This window comes from Oreochromis aureus, linkage group 1 (genome assembly GCF_013358895.1).
Source record: "Oreochromis aureus strain Israel breed Guangdong linkage group 1, ZZ_aureus, whole genome shotgun sequence".
NCBI lineage: Eukaryota > Metazoa > Chordata > Actinopteri > Cichliformes > Cichlidae > Oreochromis > Oreochromis aureus.
Window position 1 is genome coordinate 34,784,226 of NC_052942.1, and position 16,669 is coordinate 34,800,894.

General features: G+C 40.2%; 1 protein-coding gene across 5 annotated transcripts in view; it reads left to right on the top strand.

The window, feature by feature from the left end:
* The window catches only part of LOC116325647 (A-kinase anchor protein 13), a 124,764-nt gene that overhangs the window by 60,374 nt on the left and 47,721 nt on the right, over positions 1-16,669 (top strand). For all 5 annotated transcript variants that reach the window (XM_039613087.1, XM_039613093.1, XM_039613100.1 and 2 more), the window contains exons 10-12: positions 3,457-3,511; positions 11,976-12,121; positions 14,881-15,239. In XM_039613087.1, coding sequence (XP_039469021.1) covers positions 3,457-3,511; positions 11,976-12,121; positions 14,881-15,239 — 560 coding nt within the window. The remainder of the gene's footprint in view (positions 1-3,456; positions 3,512-11,975; positions 12,122-14,880; positions 15,240-16,669) is intronic.

Here is a 16,669-nt window from a genome sequence, read left to right on the forward strand (position 1 = left end):
GTATACATGCTGGACTGGATACAGTCATTCATTCCACCATGGCATCCTTCAGTGCTGCAGAGCCTCACTGGCCGCCTGCCTGTTTAGAAACAAGGCAGCCGTCCAAGTCCTGCGTGCCCCGGCGTATAGACAAACCATCCCGCCTTTTTATTTTTAAACCAGATGTGTTTTTACTGGGTACAGTTTAGATTCCCCCGGCAATACAAATATGCTCTGTGTTGTTCAGAATCGAGGCTGCCAGCTTTCAGATGGGGGACCAGTTCCTGAATGGCTAGCTGTTTAGCAGACCTGCTAACTGGCTGATTTGATAAATGTGTGATTTCTTCAACTGGCTGCTTTACTGGCTGAATCATTGTGCCTCTTGGTTTATATCGAGCATACTAACCACATCGCCTGCCACATTTATCCGTGGTGCGTCTGTGAGGAAAAATAAACACATTTTTAATGTGCGCATGCCTCTGACTTTTTCCCCCCTTTTTTATTTCTCATCATTTTTATGGCCCTTAAATTGCTTCCTGGTAGTATATTGTTGCCTTTGAGTCGATGTTTTTCTCAGTGAAACAATCATAAAAATGACTTGTCCTTAAGCAAATCAATGACTTTTGTGCAAGCATTATAGCTGCTCTGTAGTAGGCATGATTGAACTGAATTAGAACATATGAGCTGAGAAGAGAAAGAAGTTGATGCTGTGACTGAAATTGAAAAGGCTTTTGTTTTGTCCAGACTGAGCTGTGTGCAGTCACCTTTCATACCTTAGCCTGCAACACACTGCCAAAATAAAGGAAATACAGCAGTAATATTTGAGTAACATTCGTGTATTAAAAGGAGGAGTTTGCACACACTGTGTCACTACTTCTTAGGTAAAGTATCCACTTCGTACTTCATCATACCTAAGGGTTCAGTTCATTTTATAATTAGTGCCAAAACACACTGTGGAGTAGAGTATTAAAACACACAGAGCTGCTTCTCTCGCCTCGTTGAATTCTTTGTTCTGAAGTTGTCCTGCTGTTCCTGTCCTCTGCTAAGGGTCGAGTGTTGTTGTCCGTTTTTCTTTTCCTTTTTAATTTTTTGCAATCTCTGGCATTCATTTTACCTCTGACCAGAACCTGTGTATGCATTTATGTGTCCACGTTTGTCTATGTTTGTGTGTGTGTGGTGGCGCCCTCTGTGACCAGCTAGTCTTTCCTTGTCAGCGTGTTTGTTCTCTCTCAGCGGGCTCTGTTTGATATCTGAACACAGCTGTGAGAGACGAAGAAGAAGCCTGTGTGTTCTACGCATGCATCTGTGAATGTGGGGGATTTTGTTGTGTGCATGTGAGACTTGATGAGGGGTGGGGAAAGGAAGCATAAGTAAGTGTTTGTCATGTGGGTGCATGCATGCATGATGTAGGTGCCTGTACATGGTGCCAGTTGGTATGCAATTAGTTGTCAGTGTCTTTGTAGGAATGCAAATGGGAAGATCATACGTGCCACTCCCAGGCCTGGAAAATAGAGTGCAGTGTTTCTCTGCTTCTCAGTGGGCTCCTCAATAGATAGCACAGGGTTAGTTTTATAAAAGCTGAGATCAGCTCCCTCACCCTCAAAGCATTCTGGGGGTGGGTTGACCTTGTTAGTTGGCTTGGACTCACTTATCATTCTGTGTTATATGGGTTTTTTTGTTTTTGTTTCAGTCTCTCTTCTCTTTTTTTCCTGTGAGCATTATATTAAGTCTTGTTTAGCTATGACTTCTTTTCCTCTTTTTGTTTTTAATAGTCTGTTTTGTTACTTTGTTGCTTATGACTCTAACATTTGTGATAAAACGAAATGCCTGGCTTCTCCAGCGCATGTTGAAGTGCCTTTGGGCAGCATACTGAACCCCAGCGTGTGTGTACTTGACAGTTATGGGACGAGGAATTGGGAGGAGGCGTGATCGAGGTGAGTGCCTGGGGCCAGGCCTTAGCACATCCTTAAGTGTCTGAAGTAACTACTTGGACCACCACCAACAGGAGGGGCCATCAGGGTTCAGTAACACTTGGATTGGGTGGCTGTCAAGGGCAGAGGCCCTCGCAGCCTGAACCTCAGTTGAAAAATCTTCTGCTTCCTTGGATGCTGGTCTGGAAGCTCTGGGATACTGTAATGGGCATTTTTCAGCCTCTGCTTGTAATTGCAAGCAGATACTACTTCTACTTCTTACCTTTAAAAAAAGTGAGACAAGCTGTTTTTGTCTGCTGCCTTTGTCTTTATTTCATGTGAAGTTAACTAGCTGCTAGCTAAACACAGACCTGATCTTATTGAACAAAAAAAAGTAAGTTGTTCCCCTTTTTTGTTTTTTCTACTCTGATCACTGGCCTCTTCATTTGAAAGTATTCAGTTTTTGCCATTACAGAACCACTTTTACTAGTATGATAAAAACTACAGCATCCATACAGCCACAGTGAATTAAACTTGTGGGGGACAGCTTTCTTTGATTCCAACAATTTCTTTATCAGATGAACATTTGATGTCTTTAGACTAGCGACCTGTTTATACTGTGCCTTCAGGTTTCTTTGCATGAATCTTAAAGTTTAAAGGGTCATGCTAAAGCGTGTTGATCCAAGCTTGCTTGAGTTAAATGTTAAAGTGAGGAGGAAGTTAAGTTAAAGAAAAGAGGAAACAAATTATTGAAGGAGGTCATACAAGCATCTTATAGAAGGTGATATCTGTAAATGACACTTCACTTCAGAAAGCAGTTGACCCTTTAAAAAAACTGCATTTTCAATCAGCATGGGGTTTGTAATTATCTGAAGCGTCTGGGTTTGGTAATCTGGCTTTGTTAATAAATTAGTAATCAGATTTTAGTTGCCTTGTGACTTTGCATCAAGCACACATTGAAAGTCAAAGTTCATCATCTTTAGCTAGATATAATTGATGGAGTTCATTAAAACACAATGAGCTTCTCTCTGACTCTTAGTTTCACATTCTGTGCTGTCAGTCAAATCTGCACAGCTTCGTCCAAACTGTCGAATCTTTTGTGTTGCCTGCAAAGATGGGAGGGAGGGAGTCTGAAGCTTTTGTAGCTAAAACCAGCTCATATACACACACACACACAAATGCACACACACATATACACAGCTGTTGTAGAGACCACAGAGGAAGCGGAGCCACAGCGCTGCATGTTCACAGCCAGCCACAGAGCTCTGACAGGCACTGTGTGTGTGTGTGTGAGTTGGTGTCAGTGTGACTGTGAGCGCTGAAGGCTGAAAAAGTTGGATCTTTTCAGACTGTTCCTCAGGGGGGATGGAGATAGAGCCTGAGTGTAGTCACTAAATCCTGTGAATACTCTTAAGACCGCTGTTATAAAGGGTGTCTTATCGGTGCCTCCCATCCTGTGTTCGAAGGAACACTTCCTAACAGACATGCTGGTCTGCATCATTATTTCTTTGTGGGTGATGATCACATGTTGCTGAGAGTGATTCAGTGTCTTCCTGTTTCTCTGTAGATCCACCGAGACAGAGAGACGTCGTTCCATCAGCCTTGCAATACTCAGCACTCAGGTAAGAGTTACCGGCAGCTCCTGCTGCTCTAAGTTTTCATATCAAAATTGATAGAATGGATGTTTTTAATTTCTTAGCGGTTATTTCTGTTATGACTTTTTCTTTGGTTCATTTTACAGCAATCTGCCTGACATGGGTACTTTGTTTTGCTCTTGGTTCGTGTGTGCATTAGTGTTAGCGCTGATAAAGCCTGTATCCTGTTTGAAGTGATACTATGTTGCTCTTTGGCCTGGTTAAAGTACCACTGACATCAAGTAAGATCGTTACATTGTTTGAGACTTAGCATTGGAGCAGCAGTTTGTTTGTGAACTTGTGAAAGCAGCTTTTTCGTTCTCCTAGTTTGATCTACTCAGATGACCTAAAACCCCAACTTTGACAAAGATAAGATTTTATTGCATGATATCGGTATTGTTAGAGCCCGATCTCATTCTATTGTTTCTAGTCTGACATTAAAAAAAGTTTCCACTTACAAGCCAAATGGTTGAGTGGTTAACCTGTCACCCATGACACGTGCCCAGGCTGCCTTTGCGCTCTAATATTCTTGAAACCACACTTTTAAGTGCCTAAGTCTGCTGACACTTGGAGATGTTATGAGGCTACTTTAAAAGTTTTTTAAGTAACATCGTGCAAATGAGACTTTGAGTAAGTAAAAACATGGGCTGTTGACTTGGTGTGGTTTGCCAGCATGTGCACACACAGATGATGAAAAGTTAGATACTGAACAGATGGGGACCAGTGACCCTGATTGCTATGAAAAGGGCCAGAACATGCACACTCTAATAAGATTTTCATCTCTGTATCAACAAGGGCTCATACTGATTTAGAAGACTTCTGTTAGGAAAGAAACACTGAAAACCCAAATGAAAAAGAAGTGTCTTTATATAGTTCGGGTTGTCTGTGGGACTGTTGACCAATATAGGCTAGACTCACTGTGTATTATATTTGAATGTTAAATAGCATTGTGGTTACAAATAAAGTGATGCTGTGCTTCATATTTCAGTAAGGTCCACAACAATATTTGGTGATATCCCATTTGATCGTGTATGAAATTTCTGGAATTGACCCCATAAATCATTTAATGTTAGCGTAGGAACACTAGTTTTAAAGGCTTAGCCATTTTCCTTCTAGAAGGAAGTCTCGCCACCAACTTGGTAACACGTCAGGGCAGTTATTTTGGCAGTTAACAGACAATGAGAGCCAAAGCTTTAATTTCAGTCATCATCTTTATTAAGTACATTTTTACAGAATTGCTCGTATGGCGTCCCACCTCAGATATGTTAGAAATGCTTACAAAGTTTATTTTCTACAGAAGGTTTAACAACCTTATTGTCCCTCCATGTTGTACTTTTATTTCAAATGTACAAAGTTATATGATCCAACAGCATCAGCAGTAAGATCATTTAGTATTTTCACTTGTGGTTAAAAATGTCTTGACATTGCATAGTTTAAAAATGTATTTATGCCCACTTTTTATCACGTCGTTTATGCCTGGACCACAGTAGCAGATTCCTCGAGCCACTAGGGAAGTGTAGCTGGGAAAAATATCAGCTCACTTGTCAGTGCAGCAAGTGGTTGATTGTTGCCATGGGGATATAGTTCACTCAGTATGGGCAATGACTGTAGGAGAAATATTAATGTGAAACATTTTAGATGTTGACACAGATATGTCTGAGTTTGGGCAACAGCCACAGCAAGATAAGAAAAAGGGATTCTTTGACCTTCATAAGATGAGTCTGTCTGTAGGGAGACTGGTCTCAATAAAAAAAGACCAACAGATCGATGAGCTGGATCAGGCTGAGAACAAACTGCCTTTTATCTGCAGTGGAAAACAGATGAAACATCAGTGTGTGTGACAGGGGAGAGAGGAAAAGAGGCTGAAATGGATGAGATGTAGACATACTGAGGAAACGAAAGAAAAGGCAAACATGGAAATAGAAGGGAGAAGAACCATGGGTGTCAAGTGGAAGTGAAAATGGAAGGGTGGGTGAGGGTGGGATTTCCTCTGTTGCAGCTGGGATCAGTTGACATCACTTCCTTTTCTTCCTCATTAAGCCAGATGCTTTCTGCCCTCCCTTTCTTTCTCTCTGGTAGTTATTTATTTAGTTAACTTGGCAACAGAGGGATGTAATCCATGTTTCAACCACTGCAAAAGTAGTTTTTTAAGTTGTTGCTTGAAATTAGTCCCTGATTTACTTAAGTTTACTTACCAATTTAATTGAATGCTTTTGTAATATACATTTAATGACCACTTTATTAATTACAGTCTACTCTCATGATGCCTGTGATATCCAGTCATAGGTAATATGTTGTTTGAATAGTATGCTTTATCATTCAGGTCAACGGTTGTGTTGTAGTGGACTGCGTCAGCCTGCTGTTTTCCATGAAAAGTGGTTTATATATGCAGCTCTCTGACTCAGTGCCATCGTCCGGTCAAGTCTCATTGCATTCAGTACTTTGGTTTAAACGTAGTGAAATCTTTAAAACTGGAGGATGAGTTTAGCATTGTAGCATGCTATTCTCACATGATCATACTGCTAAGTGTAATACATAGCACTATCATTGTGAGATGGTAGATGTTGGCATCAACATGGCCTTGTAGAGCCAACAGAACGACTCGCTGTAGGTTATTATTCTTATTGTGTAGGAACATTAATGGTGACTGGAGGCTCCTTTCAGATAGAGGTCAAAATCAAAGTAGCTCACAGTATTTGTTTGGCTATAGAGGAAAAGTTCTCCATGATCTTTGGTTTTTTGGTGTCAAAGGTCAATGTGATTTTACTGACTGCAAAAACTTTCCAGGTGAAAGTCGATACTCACACCTTCTTCAAAGCCGATATGCACAGTCTTACGCAGCTGGACTGCAAAAATGAGAGTCAATCCAAAGTTTGGATACACTTGTACTAGTTCATTATTTTCATTGTATTCCATATTGTAAGTAATCATAGTAATCAAATAACATCACCTGACTTCTTCAGTGACCCAGCTGAGCTTTTGTTAAACCAGGAAATTGGGTATTTTTCACTCTGTGCTTTTGTGCATGTTATTTTATTTATTTATGTATTTATTTACTTACTTACTTACTTTTTAATGTGTCTCAGATAATGAGAAACGCCAATGCTCTGCGGTGTGTTCCAGCCTTTGACCTGTACTCTATATTTGTTTGGAAACTGAAACACTGGTTCTTGGTGAGAACCAGACGTTGTCAGATCTGATCTCTGTGTTGTCTGGAGACACTGTTGTCATCTTTACTTTTAAAGACTTGGGGGAAAAAAACAAAAAGGCATGCTAAGCTTGTTAAGGAGTAATCTTGGTGCTAGACATTGTGTTTTGTAAAATAATGCAAATTTTCTGTTGGTTGAAAAGGCCCTTGTGATACTGTTTTGCTGTAGGTGATCAGGCAGAATTTTGCCATATTCTGTATGTAAAGTATTGCACGAAAGTTGCAATATACAAAGCTTTCTCTCTGTAGAAAACACAGAAAAAAGGAGACTTAAAGGCAAACAAGCTACATAATTTTAATAATTACAAGTTTATGCAAAACCTCAGTGACTGCAGACATTTAATTTGACTTGATCACACATTAAAAGAAAAAAATGAACAGCTGAGGCTTCTTCTCGTGGCTGTAGAACATGTGCATTGTTGTGGTCTAGGGTGAAATATCCCATCATGCATCTGGTACATGTTGTGGTGTATGTCTGCTGTGGTTTGCTAACATATGTTAAGTCATTGTTCTGCTTTAGAGCATTGCAGGTCATGCAATACTTTTAGGTAAAGCCTTGTTCTGTTTAGCGGAACTCATTTCCCATATTTACAGGAATCATGCTGGATGTTTCTGCATGTGCCGTTTGGAAGGTTTGAATTTCCGTTTTGTTTAATATACTCTGTAAACTGTGTGCAGACAGATTTTTATCTCTGTGAAAAATAGCAGGCTATATGTTAACATCCTCTAGTCAGAAGTATGAGGACTTTGTCCTTTTCACTTGCTGAATTTAGAAAACGGACGTTTAATTTTGTGTACGTGTTGAAATGCAGATGGTGAAGTGATACCTGATTATGAACTGAACCAGTCTACAGACAAAGGTCACTAAAAGAAAAAGAAACCGCAAGATGATGGTGTATTTCGAAGGTAGTCTGATGCACTTTGATCAACTTTTCAGAAAGGTTAACTGGAATCTTCAACACCTCCTATGTGTAATAAATCAGCTCAGTTAGACAGAGAATCTTGTACACATTTAACATGAAAAAACACAGGACAAGGAAGTATAGGTTGAAGAAAATATAAATAAGATTTTATATGAAAGTTCTGATAAAATCTACACTTAGCTGAGATAAGTGTTTTTCCTAACAGGGAAAACTCGGAGAGAAGAATGTTTCTAAACCAACATATTATTTTTTATACATTTTTTTTTTGTTACTATGTCGATTATTTCAGACTTGAAATTAGATTAGATTGTATCTACTTTTATCATTTTTTCAGCTGCACATTACACTTATTTTTAACCCTCTGAATTTCCCGGAGGAACCCACCCGAGGAATTAATAAAGTTTCTTCTAATCTAATCACTTCGAGGTGTTTTTACCTGCAGTTAAACTAAAATTATTTGAATTGCAGTAATCAAAAAGTAGTATACACTGCAGTACAAAGCTGCATTTCTTTAAATGTAAGGATTGTTTGAAAGGACTAAAGGGGCTCTTTATACCCTCTGCAAGACAGAAGGAAAGCTAGGACAGTTTGACAGTTCTTTTCTGCATGCAGCTATACAAAAAACTGTCGCCACCTACTGTAGACCAGTAGGTGGCGACAATACAGAAAAGTCCTTGACCAATCAGAAGTATTCATCGCTTCAAGCCCCATCCCCAAAGTTTCCATGCTTTGACAAAGTACTGACTACCAAGTAGGGACTTGGGGGGGTAAAATAATTTCCCCAGAGTTTAATTTAGACCCAGGTCTCTGCAGTGGAAATGCAGTAGAAATTCCTTCAAGAGTTTCTACTCTCAGGGGAAAGCTCCTGTGGTTAAAAAGTGACGTGTATCTCTGCAGTCAAGGCCAAGTTTTCTGTTTGTGTCTGCTGGTTTATGAATTTAGATTCATTTTTTTAAAATGCTTATAAAATGCTGAATCTGTATCAGATGTATCCCCTCTGTTGCTCGCTAGGCAGACTGTTTACCTTCAGGAAACGAAGTCTTGCTTTACTACAAGTTGACTTTAAATAGAAACCAAAAATCTTGTCCCCTTTTGTGTTTTTTTTTTTTTTATATGTATATGCAGATCAATTTATAGAGATTGCATGAAAGGTGCAAAAAAGTGGATATGATATAATATATATAAAGTATATGTATCTGACCTTTTTCACACTTGGCCAGCAGCCTCAACCACCCGTCGACTCATGAGCAACTTTTACACCTGTTCTCTGAGCCTTCACTATGTGTGCTGTGGTAGTGGTGTTGGGGTCTGTTTGACACAGAGGGAGGAGGACAGCTGTCAAAACTCACAGTCCCCTGCTAGTTGTGACAGACAGCTGTGAGGGGGTGGAGTCTGAGAAAAACTCGAGTCCACTTGTGTCACCAGCACTTGCAACTCCAACATTCTCACGCACGTTCATTTTTGGATTGTCTGCTAATAGCGGAAATATGACGTAAAAAGGGGCAAAATGTTTTTGCATCGAGTCACCAATGCATTGTGGTCAAGACTAAGCTCTGTTGCAGCATTTGAGGTCAAAGGTCAGTGTGGATTTGGTATCTTAACTGAAAAGATCTGGTGATGTCATGATATGGCAGCCTTCCCCTTTAATGTTGTCTACATGTTGTCTACATGTTGTCTGCATCTTTTAGTATGAGCGAGCAGGATGTGGTTTGCCCAGTTGTCATTTGGCATGTAAGAACACATTGGTAATAACTGAACTTGTGACCTTGTTTCTTCTGGAAGCAGAAATCCTGCGCCTGTCATGTTGTGGTGTCTGCTGCAGGACTCATAAAGCAGTGTTGATGGAAATATGGAAACTTTAATTTCCCAAATATGATTTAAACTGCTGACTCCTTTGATTACAAAGTTTCGATTGAGACTTCATGAACTCTTACAAGGGCTCTAATGAGGAATGATGATTTTCTATATTAGTGATACTCAAATCTGTGCCGTATTATGCAGTTGAAATCCATCTTTAGTTCAGCCTCTCAGCGCAGGAATGTGCTAATTAGCGAAAACAACTTGTCAGTGTCTGAAAAAACATATGGACTTTTGCTGCTCAATAAATACTTGAAGCAGCTTATTTATCTGATATTTTCATGTTTTTGGATTGTTTGTGTTAGGCTCAGACTATATTAGATTTTTGCCTGGTCACAGAAGTGACAGAACCATTGTGTAAAATTATACAATTAAGAAAGTCTCGCAATCTTTATGTCAGGATAGCACCTACTTTTGTCCATTATGACACATGATTCGGTGGTATCACTCAGCCCACAGTGGTGATATCTCATTGGGGTTGTAATTGGGCTGATTGAAACATGAAAGCATAATGTTTGTCGGTGCTGTGAACTGACTGCCCTCCTTTTATTAAGGGCTGACTGTGTCGACCTGCTCTCTCACCGATGTGTCTTAAAGGGGCTCATGGTTATTCTACAGAAAAATTGTATACCTCCACCCCCTCAAGTCTAGTTTACAACACTATGATGTAAAGCATAGGTGTCAAACTCTGGCCCGCGGGCCAAATTTGGCCCGCAGCCTAATTACATTTGGCCCGCGAAGCCATGCCAAATTACTATTAGAGCTGGCCTACTGGTATTATACAACTAATACATATATCGTTTAGTATCAAGCTTTGCTTGTTCCATATTCAGTTTTTCAGCAAAACTTGTTTGAGTCCATAAGAAAAGATTCATTCTTATATCTGGAGGAAGATTTTTTTTTTCAATAAATATTAATGATAGCCCGCGACTTTGTTCCAGTTTTGAATTTTGGCCCACTGTGTATTTGAGTTTGACACCCCTGATGTAAAGAGACTCCGCACCCCTAAGAGCAGCTGACGGGAGCTGAATTTTATAGGGTTATGTTTCTGCCAGCTTCAGGATTCCTCGAGCCATCCTTTGCTAGTGTTGGTTAATTAATCTACTTTTATTTTTAGTCTTGATTTTGGCTGTGAATAATTACCAAAAACAAGATAATCTGCTTCTGCTTTTGGGTTGTGCTAAATACAGGGCGTGCTTTATTTTAAATATGCCCTTTTCTGTGGCATGTTTAGTTCAGTTTACATTTATTTATAGATTTGTATTTCTCCATTTGAATTATATCTCATGTATAAGGCATCTACTTGTACCCACTCAGCGACAGAATTCAGGCTCTTGAAGCATGAGTACACACATACGTATACAAAATCTAGCTTCCTCTTGCTCACATGAGTGTAGGGGATGCAAGTCTTCCCAGGGGATTAAGAATAACTTCCGGTTTTTGAGCAGAAATAGATATTTAAAAAAAAAAAATCATAACAAAACTGAGCAAATGATCTCATCCAGTTTTTCTTGGCTGCTAGCTAAAGTCAGCCCTGTGGTAGATGTCTGTGCCTGAGTACAGGCTTCCTCTTTTAGTTTGGCCTGGAATATTATCTGTGCATGTCCTTACATGTCCAAAAAGCTGTAGCCCCAGAACCTTGTTGCATAAGAGTTGTTGTATTCTGTGCTGACTTTAGATTTGGCTATTTGTAATTCAGTGAGATAGAATAGTGGGTGTAAAGTAAAAATGGCTTGTGGTGAGCTGCTATGGGTAAAGAGCACAGAGACTTACTGAGAAAAACTAACATGGCATCATATAAGCCGAGGCCTGAGAGCGACCAGTGGTTTTAAGTTAAAAGTAGTCAGTGTGATACACGCGATTCTGACTTCTTATAGTTCATATCATTGTGGCTGATATGAACTCGAGTAACTGTCTGCTTGATGTCTGTAATTTCTATCGATCAAGCAACAGAAGTAAAAAATTACTTCTTGCTTTAAAGCTTAAAATAAGGTGCAGACATTCTTTGTAAGCATCAATGTCCATTTGGCCTTAGGGTGACTAATGCAGCTCTTTCATGAAAGCAGTTTTGCAGTACATCAATAACCGTTTAAGTTGTCTTTCTCCGAGTCAGATTTTAACTTCAGTTCTGTCCTGGTACCTTTATGAAAGCCACAAACAGTGGTTGTTTGCAGTCGAGCACAGACCGCTTTGGTGAGGACAGTCAGCCATTGATCCACCAGGCTTTTCACACCTTCCCAGATTCCCACAAGTCTTTTCACTGATGTTTTACAGACCTGCTTGTGTTTTAGAACAAAGAATGAAGACTTATTGTTTTGGAAACATGGTGGGAGGGTTTTCAGTTTAACAGCCTCTGTTGAGAAACTTATCAGTGAATATATTTTAAATCTGATTTCACAAGAATGCTTCGTTTCTCCTCTGTTTGATTTTAACCCTGCGATGTGTTAAATGTCGTGTCTTTCAGGATCCTCAGAGTCTTCAACATTTTCCAGTTTGCCCAGTAGGACCAGCAGTGCCACCAGCTGCCCTTCTTCAGCCCACAGAGACTCTGGCAGTGACATAGAGAGTTTCCTGAATGCAGAACCCGGATATGACAGCATCTTCAGAAAGGTCTGACCCCCATCAACTTCAAATCAATGTTTAAGTGCTCAAAAATAATTCTTTTAAACTGGTTTAAATATCCGTCCAAAGTGAGAAAAGCAAATGAGGACAAATCTGTGAAAAAATAGAAAATATATATGTTTAAAAATGTAAACGAAAACAATGTCCCTATATATGCTATAGAATTAACTTCTTACACATCCAAACTGCAAACACATCAATCATTAAATGTATAAATGAGAAAAAATGTAGCAGCAAATTCCTTGTTTACTAAATCCTTGGCTGGCAGTGGTCCAAACATCCGGTTCAGTCGCGATGAACACCAAGAATATTTTTTGCCTCTGCAACTACTCCTATAGGGATTATATACTATATATGAAGTATCTATTTTCTCAGTCTGTGTCTGTTTTTTTATTTATTAGTACCCTGAGGCAGAGATGCCAAACATCTACTAAGCATCTTTTTAAGCCGGCAGCTCTCCTCCGCTGCTGGGAAAGTGCAAGCTGTGGTCCCTGCTGTCACTCTGCTGCTGTTGAAAGTCTGTTTGAAGCCAGGCACCCTTTGGTTAAAGTTGAAACACTTGTATCTCTCAGTATCTGCTGTGTTGAGCACTTGAAACATGCTCATTGTAATGTGAACCGTATGTCATGTTTGGTGCAAACAAAGCCAGAGAAGAGAATATCAGCTGCCTGGGAGTATACAGTGTGGTGCTGGGGGTTGGGACACTGTAGATAGGCCGTGATGGGCAAAATGAATTCGCACAAAGACTACAGGAGCTAAATTCTGAAAGAGAGGATTAACGTCTTTGCTGCTCTCTGAAGGGAAACGCTTCTTTTGTGAAATGTAATACTGTAAATGTAGAATAAAGAGGACATAGACGGTTTCAACAGTCGTGACTTTTATCTGAGTTTAACATGTATGTTGTGCCATCAGATAACATTTATAATCCTGAAATAAAACAAAGTTTAAAACTCAGCTGGGCCCTTCTCCTATAGCGCTGAAGCTGACGTTCACATGCGCTCTCTGCCCTTGATGTATACTCATGCGTTGTCCGGCTCCCAGAGGAAGTTGTGTTTGCAGCATAAAGCAGATCTTTCATTCGCAGCTCTCCGACAGAAGCAGCTCTATGCTCGGCCCTCACACTGCAGCTGGCAGTACAATAGGCCCAGTTAAAGCTCACACCTACAAATTAACTCTAAATGGACTATCCCAAACCTGTGTGTGTGTGGGCAGTAGTTTTTTCCCACCATTCCCAAAGAGTGGTTTTACCAAAACTATTTGTTTTCCGTGCGTTTCTTATATTATAGAGCTGTCAGGTGAAGACTTGTCAAGAAATCAGCAAACTATACACAAGCATATGGCTAATTAACTTGCAAGAATACATATTAGTTTACACATATGCGGTGTACGTACACTTTATATTTGCCAACTGCTAACTGCCAACTGTCTGTGGATTTGGATCACTAAAATGGTCCTGTGACAATGACAAATGGACTTTAAAAAGACTATATATCACTAAGAAGCTTTTTCCTGGGAAAGGTTTGTTTTAACAAGGTTGCTATCATTTATTGGTGTTTGTTATAATGCCAGTGTTGCTACAAAGTGGCGCTGGCTCATTATCCCTAAGCCCTGCCATTTGGTCCTCATTATATTCCATTCCTGTGGGTTAAATGGCTCTTCTAGCCTACTCTTAATTCCTCTCATGCCTCAGTGAAGAAATGCTGATGGATATACAATGTGATAGCCTGAGTAATTAACAATGATTTGAAGGACATCTGTTTTGCTGTGTTATGTTTTATTCATATTTATTATGCTGTGTTGGAGTGCCCTTTTTTTCCTGTTCTGTTACATTCTGCCCATAAACTGCGGGTGTAATAAAATGGCAAAATCACATTATGGATCTTAAACAGTCTCCTGTTATTAGGGTTGTGTGGTCCTCCATGTAGAAAACGCTCCGCTACTTCCAGATGAACAGAAATAACCTTTTGGGTCCTTCATATAGTCCTATTGTCCCCTTGTAGGATTGCCAGTACCTGATATCATAACCGTCACCAAGGTCAGGGTTAATGTAAGGTAGTGCTATGGACTCTATGTAATGTGTACCATGTGACCCAAACAAAAATAGAACCAACCAGTGAGAGGGCAGGATAGCTTTGTTCACTTAGAATAAATGATTTGGCCTTATGCAATCAGGGACCATAAATGGACAGATATCAGCTGAGCAGCTGTTGAGACACAGTGTCTGCAGGCTTTTTTGTGGGATTTTTTTCGCTTTATAATGGATTGGATTTATATAGCGCTTTTCAAGGCACCCAAAGTGCTTTACAATGCCACTAGTCATTCACTCTCACATTCACACACTGGTGGAGGCAAGCTACAGTTGTAGCCACAGCTTATCACTGATTCCTCAAGTTGTCATCCACAACCTTGCCTTACAATAGCCTAGTAAGCACACACATGTTCTCACGCTCCACTTCCTGTGGTTTTCAGAGCAGAGCCAGACTCTTCACACTTTCAGTTACTGTTCACTGTTCACAAGTGCATTACTTGATTAAACCTGGAAATTAATACTTTAAGTGGAAACAGTTGCATTTACATGTGTCCCCGCCCCCTAAAATAATAAATCAACATTTTATTAGTGTGGCATTGACTTCATATTGTGCTGATTTAGCATACTGGCTCATGATAAACCATAACTTTTTGGTGGTACAGTAATGCTTTAAAGTAGTGTAAAGTTATACCTTTTCTCTTTTTGGGATGTCTTGCAGAATGATGAACCTGTGACTGGAGGAGACAGTGCCAGCGAGGTTTCCATCTCCTGCTCTTCCACAGACGATACTGCCAGCGTCGGCCCGACCAGCTCTAGCCCGGAGGGCAGCCAGGGCCTGGGCTGCAGCTGGAGTCCTGAAGAGGGCATCCAGACCGTGGCACCTACCACTGAAGGACTGGACAGTGGAGGAGGAGGAGGGGCAGGAGAGGCTGAAGAAGAGGCCAAAGATAGAGTAACTGAGGTGCCGCGGCGTTCCTGTCTCTTTCGGAACAGCAACCGTTCCCTGTCACCTCTTCGCCGCCACAGCTGGGGTCCTGGAAAGAACAACGGAGGAGACGGAGAGATGAACCAGAGGAGGTGAGAATGATGAATACTGGGTTCTTCAGGATGAATAATGTCTAATTGCATTGTTGATGAAGTGGATGTAGAGATAGAAATGTTTCTCCTCTGTCCTAGATACTGGCTGCTGGTGTTAATCTGGTGTTAGTCAGTAGATGTCAGCAGACTTGATGTGTGCAGCTTTCAGCATTATTAGAGCTTGTTGATGTCAGTCCTTCTGTGCCATGTTGAGTGTTTCCTCTTCACGCTGTGAGCAGCTGTGTTGCCATTTGTCTTGCGTTGGCAGGGAGCTTCCAAAATTGTACACACAGATGCTTATAAACAAACGCACAGATACACACTTCAACATGAACACATGTTCTCACGCTTTCACATTCAAAGCCACACTGTACAGTTGTCCCGAGTTGACAACAAGATTATTTCACAAACATCGGTTCGATAGAAAGGCTAAAAGTGACTTTTAGAACGGGACCCTTAACGCTGTTTTGTCATCACTGCTCAAACGATAGGCTCTTAGAGATGGTCTGTAGAGGAATTTACATGCAAGTTTAACTATTCTTTTTAATATCCCCTGTCTTATTAAGTTTTTCCTTTTGACAGTAGTGTATATTTCATATGTGTATCTGTGTGTTAAAGCCTGACGATACTGGAGACCATTACTAATTCATAGGGAGTATAAAAGAAATCCGTTAATGATATATTTGCCATTGTTTTTAGTATATGGTAAACGGCCAGGTACTTGTATAGCACTCTTCTACTCTGAGTACTCAAAACGTTTTTTACTGCAATCCTCATTTACACAAGTACTTTTTTCTTATACCTTACGTCTTACGCTTGTGCACATGCTCACGCTCCGATGGATGCACTGGGGCAACTCCGGTTCATTATGTTGCCCAAGGATATTTCAAGATGCAGATTAGAGTAGCTGGGGATTGAACCACCGGCCTTTCAGTTATTAAGTAACCTGTGCTGCCTCATGAGCCACAGAGCCTAGATGTATATATGCAGGCAGTGTTTTACAGCAACCTTTGATATCATTATTTACTTTTTAGATATCATTATTTATTTCAAAAGTTAGTCAGCAACTTAATGTAAAAATGCTTCTTGACTGCATCACCATCTGCTCAGCTGTGATACAACTCTGCAATGTATGGGTGGCAGCTTTCCCGCTTTAAGTGGAACTTTAGAGCATTTCTATCCCACAAACTGAGACATGTCACATTCTGATTCTAGCTTCCAAACACTGCAGGATAGACACATTCCTAAAGTCTGGTCTATACCGGATGGCAGTGAAGAAAGCATGCAGGGTTAATATGCCGTCATCTTTTGCTATCCAAATATCATATCATCTCATGTCATCTCATGTCATGTCATATCATATCATATCATATCATATCATATCATATCATATCATATCATATCATATCATATCATATCATTATAGATCA